The sequence below is a fragment of the Lactuca sativa genome, chromosome 7, assembly GCF_002870075.4.
Source record: "Lactuca sativa cultivar Salinas chromosome 7, Lsat_Salinas_v11, whole genome shotgun sequence".
In the NCBI taxonomy this organism is placed as follows: Eukaryota; Viridiplantae; Streptophyta; class Magnoliopsida; order Asterales; family Asteraceae; genus Lactuca; species Lactuca sativa.
Window position 1 is genome coordinate 169,912,624 of NC_056629.2, and position 9,871 is coordinate 169,922,494.

Genomic DNA, 9,871 nt, shown 5'->3' on the forward strand with positions numbered 1-9,871 from the left:
TATCAAGATGAAATTTGAAATTATAGTTCGTGTCTAAAAAATGCATAGGGTTTGGTAGAGGTTTTTTGCTAACAAGGATTTGTTGTCGGAGGAAATAAGATTTATGTTGGAGATCTGGATACCCCTTGGATTGTGTGATCACTTTACAAACTGATATTTCTATCCTATGCTTGGGTTGCAATAAATTCAGCTTAGAATAATTCAAGAGGACATTTACGAATCTAGGCACATAAAACGTAAGCCAAATTGCTAGAAGGATTCTCTATTTGTTTGATGAAAAGAGAGCTAATAATTTTCGTGTGTATCTTCTCAAAGAGAAGAGCCGTTTATATAATAAACGAGATTATCGTTTGTCTCTTAGGGTTGGCCGTCATGGGTTGCTTTAGAAGCAAATCAGTGTAATCCGATTTTAATGATGATTTAGGGTTTCCCAGCCAGGGGATCTTCCCCCAGACCCTCGACTTGTCGTCGAATAAGCTTCTAATTCGATCTTATATATGTGTGCACTCTGCAAAACCCCGTATATATATTAGAATACAAATTATGAATCCCCTTAGCTCACATGTTAGTTCCAATTACATAAAATGACATGGTGACACTAAAATCATCAACATTTGTTTTCCTTTTATAAAATCATAAGCAAATAGCATGAACTCGTCAATACTACGAGGTTGATAGAGTAGGGGTGTTAATGGTAGCAAAATCGTGAAACAGAAGGAGAAAATGTCATGTGATGATCAGGGTCGAGAACTTACCAGCAAAACTAGGGACAAAAACGCAGGAGCAAGACCGTACTCCTCATTGTTTCTCTCCCTCGTACTTACCTTCTTTCTGTTTCTATCGCTTGTCGACTCCCTCCCTCTTTCTGGTAAATGTCAATGGTGAAATAGCCCAAGAGAACTGTAATTAGGGGTTTTAAATTCATGTGCTTTTAATTGAAAATTTTCAATATTGTTCCTTGTACTTTGATACTTATTACAATAATAACCTAACCATATTAAATATGATTTTTTTACTTTGTGTATCAAATGGCCTTTGGCCTAGCGGTTCATTAGGAGCAGTGATCCTAATATTACCTAAATACCTTTAATACATTTTAATTATTATTTAAACCTTATAAATTATTTTAATCTCTATTAAATTCTTAAAACGCTAATTAATATGTTTTCATTTATTTTATTATATACTAAACCCATGTAATCTCACACCTTAAACGTACGAAAAACTTAATTCTACATAACAGAAAACTAACTTCACTATGTGATTGCAATGATGATCGTAGAAAGTATCTAAATATATTGATATTATTAGACTCAAAATCTAACAAATATTCTATATAACATTATATTCCTTCCATTGCACGCCTCTAATAAAACTTTTTATTCCGAAATCTTTAGTTGAAGGCACACAAGATGTATTTTTTATTCATTCAACAAATTTAATTGTAATTGTAATAATCAAGTTTTATAGTCATATTAAAATGTTAATTATTTAAAAATTAGACAAAAAAATATTTTAGGTCAAACCAATGATTGGAACCCTTTCCAAACATTAAGCACGTTTCGACCCATCTAAAGAGACAAATGCGAATCAAAGTTCATAAACAAATGCACCATTTTCCATAGCCAATTGCTTGGCAAGATTTTCGTACGCTTGTGCTGCAGCTTTATTCTTTGCGATTGTTTTCTTGTTCTTGTTGTTTCCTATCCCAATTAACTTCTCATCTACATATATTTCAATTTCCTTTCTATCGTCCCACAAATCTTTATATTCTGATTTTATCCCGATCTTTTGGAACATTTCATTAAACCTCGTAACAGGGTTTAAGTTAAGGTTTTCTGGTATGACCAAAGGTTGTAACAAGTTCATCACCACCTACAAATCCAAAATCAAGTTAATTGTCAGAATTCATAGACTCTCAAAATCGTTATATCAAGATACATTTGTTACATGAGCCTAGACTTTCTAGGCTTGATCATATATCCCATGTTATAAAATGAAGGTATGAGTGGGTTGAACGATGTCATGATTTACCTCCCATGTAGCATCGACCAATAAATTGGTGTCAACATAGACAACACCAACTAGAGACTCGAGAATATCTGCAAAGATCTTAGGCGAATGGATCAAACCAGTGGAGTGCAATGGGTATTCCTTGATTCCTTCTATGAGTTCTTGAATCTTCATATATATGTGTATTCTTAGTTGGAGGTGATAGTGTATATATTAGCTTGAATCGGAGAAAGAATGAAAAAGAAAAAGTTGAAACAAAATCAAGATTACCCATTCATCATATAAATGATCCTGGTGCCTGAGAAACCGATGTAAGCCATGTTTGAAGGCAGCACGAGCCAAAGCTTCGATGTCTATATTGGCAGCACGCAACCGAGTCAACTCACCAGATGTCATATCCGGGTACAGGAGATAGTGTTCTTTGGCAATCATAAGGTTCAGAAACGAGCCGCCAAGGTACTCTAGTCGTTCATAGGATTCAGAACAATCGATATCTTTGTAAGTATAATGAGTAAAAGCTTCTTTCAACAAGCCTTTGTTTTTGAATTCATACCCTATAATCTTCTCCACCTCCTTCAAACTCGGCTGCAAAGATGAGTCTGACATGATGACGGACCCGTTCATTTAGCTCCTAATCACTAATGCCACAAAAATGCCTTTAATTTGACAGAATTTAAGCGTGTATCCAAGAGAATACACCAAACTACTGAATAGTTCTGCTACATGATTGAACAATAATATAAAAAATACAGTTAAGAATTTCATGTTTAAACAAGTTGGATTTTATTACTTAATGTTGTTATATACTCTCTCCCATGTTTTAATTTATTATTATGATTTATTTACGATTTATTTACGTATGAATGTCAAATTTTTATTTGTTATTATATGTTTGTGCTATATTGTTTCTAACATAATCATCTTTTCTATACTTTTTCACTGCTTGATGTTGGAAATTATAGAGGTTTTATAGCAAATTGGCTAAGGCTTAAATTGATTAAGAGATAGGCCAACCTACAAATTGGAAATTCAAATATTTTATCTAGATTACTATTAAAAAGTTTCTTATAAAATCAATTATAAAGGATGAAACCTAAACATTTTATTTCGAAAAAAAATAACCCGATTTTAGGCTAATTAGTTAGTCAAATAAATATGTATATATAAGAATAACATTCTTGATATAATTGACTTTTCATACATATGAGAAGAGTCTTGAAAATATTGACTTTTCTTTCTTCAAACCGATCAAATTTTTGCATGATATTTTAGATATTAAATTACAATTTCAGAATAATATGAACATATATTCTTAAATAATGTGATACTAGGTGTGAGACCTGTGTACTACACGGGTTAATAAAAATAAATGTTAAACCAAATGGTTTTTGGCTTAGCGGTAAGGAGTGACTCTCTCAAATAGTAGATCATGCGTTCAAGTCTCTTAGGAGACACATATAGTATTTAGGAGTAGATTAATTAGTTTGCCATTTCAAAAAAACAAAAAAATAAAATGAAACAAATGTTAAATATGACGTTTAAATAGTAAACATCTTTAAAAATTTAATGGTGATATTATCATGTTTATACAATGATATATAAAATTTAATAAACTTAAAAAGAAAAAAGATAATTATACATGGTGATATGAAACTTACTATTATTGCATTCTTTTTTCCATAAAAAGGCTTATAATAATATAATTGACATGTTATTTCAAGTTATTTATGTTGTCACAAAAAATAAAAGGTTCATCGATCCAAATGGTTGAGAATGCAAATTTTAATTTGAACAAAAGATGTAAAAGAATATATATATATATATATATATATATATATATATATATATATATATATATATATATATATATATATATATATATATATATGTGTGTGTGTGTGTGTGTGTGTGTGTGTGTGTCGGTGTCATATTTCATAAAAGAAATGCATCAGAAAATATCATCACCATTAAAATATATTTATGATATATGTTATGTTTTTGTTAAATATAAATTATATTGTTGTTTTACAAGTACCAAAGCTAAATGATTTTTAAGAATAGCCTTCTATTACATAACATGATTTTCAAGAACATTAACACAGAACATCGAAGCATAAACGTTAATGTAAAGACATGCATGAAGGATGTTGTCATATATCCTCCATGAGAAGTTAATCATAAGTCATAAAAGAAGAAATAAAATATGAGATTTTCTAATATGTGCCTTAAGGGCACATATAAGAAGCATTAATTGATGGTATATATTACTATAATGAATTATAAAATACATTGATTATAAGAAATATTACCATAATTAAATATGAAGTACATTAATAATCTATATAATAAACGTATTTCGAGTTTAATTATGGTAATATTTTTCATAATTAATACTTCTTATATGTGTCCTTAGGGCACACATTAGAAAATCCCATAAAATATTTGACTCTATAAGCATATTAATAAAAACACTTTACTATAACTTGGTGTCCTCTGTGTGACCATTTGATGTGCCGTAAACTTGCATAAACTTCATAGGAGCAAAAAACATAAAGTATGGTATGAATTGACATCATATTTGTTAAATTGACAATGTTCAGGGGCTTCAACTAGAAGTTTAAAAAAATCACTTGTACTTGTCAGAAAAATGTCAGGTATTAACGTGTACCTCTTAATAAGCAACCATTGTGCATGAAGTGTTAGAATACTCAATGATCAAGATGTAATTATAAAAAATTAGGTTGAATATTCTTTGAAATTCCATCCGATTAAGGGATTAAGGGATTACCCAATTAAGCCCATTAATTTAGAAAGAAACAGCTCCTTAGTCCTATTTTCAAAAAGTTTTCAGAACCAAAATAGTTTCAAACATCCCACTGATGAAATGTAATAAGTACTGTTCAAGTTTCAACCCCAATACCTAAAATAAAAATTGAGATATAATAACCCTTGTTCCACTTTAAATATATATATATATATATATATATATATATATATATATATATATATATATATATATATATATATATATATATATATATATATATATATATTTGGACTCTTTGTTTATTTCTTTTTCTTATATAAACAATAACTTATAAAGGATAAAACATTATATCTACTTTAATTTAGTGTCTTTTAATTGTGTAATATTATTTGCCAAAAAACTCATAATATTGACTACCCATATACTCCGTATGTGTTAGTTACACTAGAAATCATACCCTTTCATATTGCCATCTTCAAATACAAAAATTTTGCCTAGACGCCAGATGCAAATTCACCAGGTTCCAAATTCCACTAAAGCATAGTAAAAGACCACGAGTTCATAAAATCAATAATCAAAACCTTGAAATTAAATATAAGAAAATCAATAAACAAATTCTTACCATGTTTGAAGCATACCGAAACTTTTGCAATAAATCATTCGTGATCCAGATTTGGTCCGTCATCTTCCTAAAGCAACATAACTCGGCCCAATATTTTAGCTCATTGTTTAGAAAAAAAATATTTAATTTGCATCTTAAAATCAAGGTTCAAGAGGCGAGAATAAAATGAAAGAATTAAAGACAGCTCACTTAGACAGATAAAAGATGGTCGTATGGTGAAAGTATGTTTAGCAAAAACTATCAATTTACATGAGGTATCATTGTGTTACCGTACAGGTAGTTATATAAATGTACAATACAAATGTCTCAGAGTAATGTGCAAGAAATATAGAAGAGGAAGGTGAGGGCTTACGAAAAAAAACTCAAAATTAAGAAGAGGCTCACCTTTATTGGCATATAAATCGTTGCATTATGTATAACCAATTAACCACATACATTTCTACATCATTTTTCCATTTATCATATCCAACACTTGAAACCTGCGATAAAAGCAATCACCACCAAAACCTGCATCAGAAAGCACGCCATCAAGTACTTATAAAAAGGTAACCATATCATATGAAAGCTTTGCACGGTTCAGACAGAGGAAAGTTTCTCAAACCCTGCTTAATGGCCCATTCTACTACATATCTAACAGAAAAAGAGTAGAAGAAAAGAAGGGGTGGGAGAAATGGTTTGTAACATAGTTTACCTGAAAATCATGTAATAAGATGGTGAATTCACTAAGCTTTGGTCAAAACTGCAAGCCTAAGAAAAATCACAACCATGAGAAATTCCTCTTATACAAACCACTTATATAAAAAGTAAATAAAAAAAGAACAAACCTGAAGACACCTAAAAATAGAAAATTATGAAATAAAACATGAAATCGAACCTTGTTTCGTTACGGATAGAAATTCCAAAATTCGAATTAGCGAATTACTCTTATGAAATTAAAACTTTGTATTTGGTGGTGTACGATCCATAGGTGGAAAATGATTTTACATCAGAATGCAGTTGAGGCTAGGCATTTTTAGTCTGAAAATGGGCCTAGCTCGTTTATGACCAAGTCCTTCAAATGACAGGAATTACTATAGAGATACATGATTTACATTTCGTTACCAAATACTAATTTTAGTGAAAAAAGGGACTCGTAAATGAATGCAACAAAGGTGGGGTTATTGTTGACTCCATGGACCTTCTTTCCCACCTTCACACATGCTTCAAACCATAAGCAAAATACAGAGATGGGGTTGAAAGTATCTCCATTGATCCTGTTGGCCATCTTTTCCTCCTGCACAAACGTGTCAAAAGATAGATTAGACAATAGAAGAACATAGAAGATTGAACTGCCGATTCTTGAATCTACACAACAGAACAAACACACATGTTACAATAAAAAAAATAAGAAAACATGTTCAAATCTTTCCCTTCGAGGGTGAGTGATGTTAGAGAGACGAACACAAAAGGAAGTCATTGTTATTGACGCAAAACTCTTCCAAATGAAAGTGAAGACTTTTAGAAAAGCATACGACTGACAAAGGGAAGACGGGAACCATATGACTTCATCACTTCCATTTCAACACTGTTTGGGATAATAAAAACCCTAGATATATTGAGATACATAGGAAATATTGAGGGATTGATAGGATGATAAAGGAAACGATAAGGTAGATTTGAAGACGGGTGTGCCGATGTTTAGGGGATATGGGTTTGAAAGTTGATTTTGTTTTTGATTTTCTTAATTTCTTGCTTTTTCTAGGTACAAAGGATGCAACAGAAATCATAATATTTTGCCTGATAGTTTGGATACTTATTGTAGAAAAGAAATGAAGGGCATTTTGGGCAATTAAGTTTAGTAAAAAGTAGCAGGAAAATTCGATTTTGGGGGGCTTGTAGAATGTCATGTGGAAAAAATCTACTTATTTATTAGATTAGGGGATATTACGGTAGCAATGGCATACAAAAAAAAAAGAATTTAAAACTAAATTACATCAATAAAATAAACATTCACGAATCATGCTAATGGTCTTAATAAAAATACTATATATTAATATATACTATTAATTCACAAAGGGTTTAGGGAGCAGTAGCATAGTTATTCATTTTCACAAGAGTTGTCACATTAATTTTCGGTTTGCACGTTTCTAACCCTTCTTCTTTAACTGGTTTACACATTAGCCACATGGTTTGGCAAATTTAGTCTGCACATATACTCAGTGCCACCCTTCTCTTCTGATAAGACTCATTGTCATCCTTCTCTTCCAATACGAGCCTCCACCGCCATTGACAGTCTATCTTCAAGCTTTTTCTTTTACCGACTTGCTTTCGAATTTTACACCCCGTTCTCAAGTTCAACTTAACGAGAGTAAAAAAAAGAAAATTGGTGGAATTGAGAAGAAAGTAAAAGAAATTGTTGTTCCCGAGTTTCATGAAAGGAAGGAAATGGAAACATTTGAATTAAAATAAATACAAAATGTGAAATAAAAAAATCTTTCTACTGAATTAAAATACATTATATATATATATATATATATATATATATATATATATATATATATATATATATATATATAGTTCAAATAAAAACAGTAAATAGTGTGAGAACGTAAAAACATTATTTTTATGTTATTATTTTACTATGAATTTTGTATCTACAACTTTATGTCATTATTCAACAATGAATAAATAAATAGTCACATGTGAAAACTAAAATTGGAATTTACTACAAAAATATACATCCATAAATTTATAATAGAATAATAACATTATAATGAATATATGAATAATCGAACGTTAATATTCATATTAGAATTACTTCAACAATACATGTATACAACATTCATTACAGAATAACAATATAAACATAGTGTTTTTACGTTCTCACAGTATTTACTGTTTTTATTTGAACTTACTTCTATATATATATATATATATATATATATATATATATATATATATATATATATATATATATACAGAGAGAGAGAGAGAGAGAGAAAGAGAGAGATGGAAGAGACATCATAACAAGGGAAGAACCATGTATGTATTTTTTTTTTCTTTGCAATAGATTTCTCCTCTTCAATTTTGACTACATATGTATCCTCGATGAATAGGGTTGTGTTGGCTGCAATATTGAAGATGTTGGTGTATGGTTTTATGCGTCAATGTGTGTGTCTTCTGGTTGCGATGAGGCAACAGATGATGGTTGTTATTGTTATGGTGGTTTTGCTGCTTTCCAACAAAAGTTATATGTATGTTTTTCGAGTATGATGAGATCCATGTGAGGGATTTCAAAGAACATGCCATTACCAGTTATGATGAATCAAAGAAGAAGACGAAGGATGAATAGGATCAGCCAACCCTTTGCGGTGTGTGTATAGGATGGCACAAAGGTTTAATTAGGAGATAAAAACTTTCATAATTATATAATTTTTAGTTTTGTTATTTAATTAATTACTCAATGCAATTACTTAACTACCCTTTAGGTTTACTTAGTATATAACCACAACCATTAGATCGAAACTTGATCCATGGTCCCACTTTGTTATACATTCACATGATAATAATGATTATATATGATCCTAGCTCCCACACACACACACACATACTCTCCCTCCCTCCCCCCCCCCCCCTCTCTCTCTCTCTCTCTCTATATATATATATATATATATATATATATATATATATATATATATATATATATATAGTTAGGTTAAAATGTGGATGACACCTATTGCATGGATTTATGTGGACAGTGTTATTCTATGAATATGACTAAATGAATATGTTGTTTGGTAATGTGTATACGTTCAGCCTCACATAAATATCATCATTATCATGCATTCTCGGTATTTGTTATTCATTTTTGGTCTCACACATCTTTTTCACTCATTCTAATTCTTAAAGAATACTATTATCAAGAACACATCCTGACAGGATGAGAATCATAAAAAATGCCCATAATAACCTTATAGACGGGTTAATTGGTGAAAATGTGTGATAATGATAATATTTATGTGATATTGAACATATTTACATTACCAAACAAAAAATTCTCTTACTCATTCTCACAGAATAACACTATCCATACGTCCGCACAATAGATGTCCAACCACATTTGAACCTAACTCTCTCTCTCTCTCTCTCTTTATCTCTCTTTATATATACATATATATATATATATATATATATACATATATATATATACATATATATATATATATATATATATATATATATATATATATATATATATATATATATGATCCTAGGGACCATCCAGTCTCCCACTACTTTACGGAATAAGGTATCATCCAAACTAGTTTATTCATTATTAACCAATGCTTTCACATCCCATTTATGGTTGACCACAAGCATCAATTGTTTCCAATATATTCGATCATTCACATATTGTGTATACAATGCATTGTTAATTATATCATATAAACCTTTTGAAAGAAACCTTAACATCAATCGTCACTTTATAA

General features: G+C 30.2%; 1 protein-coding gene across 1 annotated transcript; it reads right to left on the reverse strand.

Moving 5' to 3' along the window:
* Nucleotides 1-1,590: 1,590 nt before the first annotated feature.
* LOC111911997 (ribonuclease 3-like protein 3) lies at nt 1,591-2,637 on the reverse strand. Its single transcript, XM_023907760.1, has 3 exons — nt 2,284-2,637; nt 2,035-2,181; nt 1,591-1,875 (listed from the first exon to the last, which is right to left on the reverse strand). Exons 1-3 carry the CDS (start codon nt 2,635-2,637, stop codon nt 1,591-1,593), a joined length of 786 nt encoding a protein of 261 aa, XP_023763528.1.
* Between the last annotated feature and the right edge of the window lie 7,234 nt (nt 2,638-9,871).

Bases quoted from the DNA above. Each gene is read 5' to 3' on its own strand.
- LOC111911997 (XM_023907760.1), bottom strand. From the start codon at position 2,637: ATGAACGGGTCCGTCATCATGTCAGACTCATCTTTGCAGCCGAGTTTG. The intron at 2,182-2,283 runs GTAATCTTGATT...ATATATATGAAG, and splicing joins ATCATTTATATGATGAATGG to ATTCAAGAACTCATAGAAGG. The intron at 1,876-2,034 runs GTAAATCATGAC...TTGGATTTGTAG, and splicing joins TGGTCGATGCTACATGGGAG to GTGGTGATGAACTTGTTACA.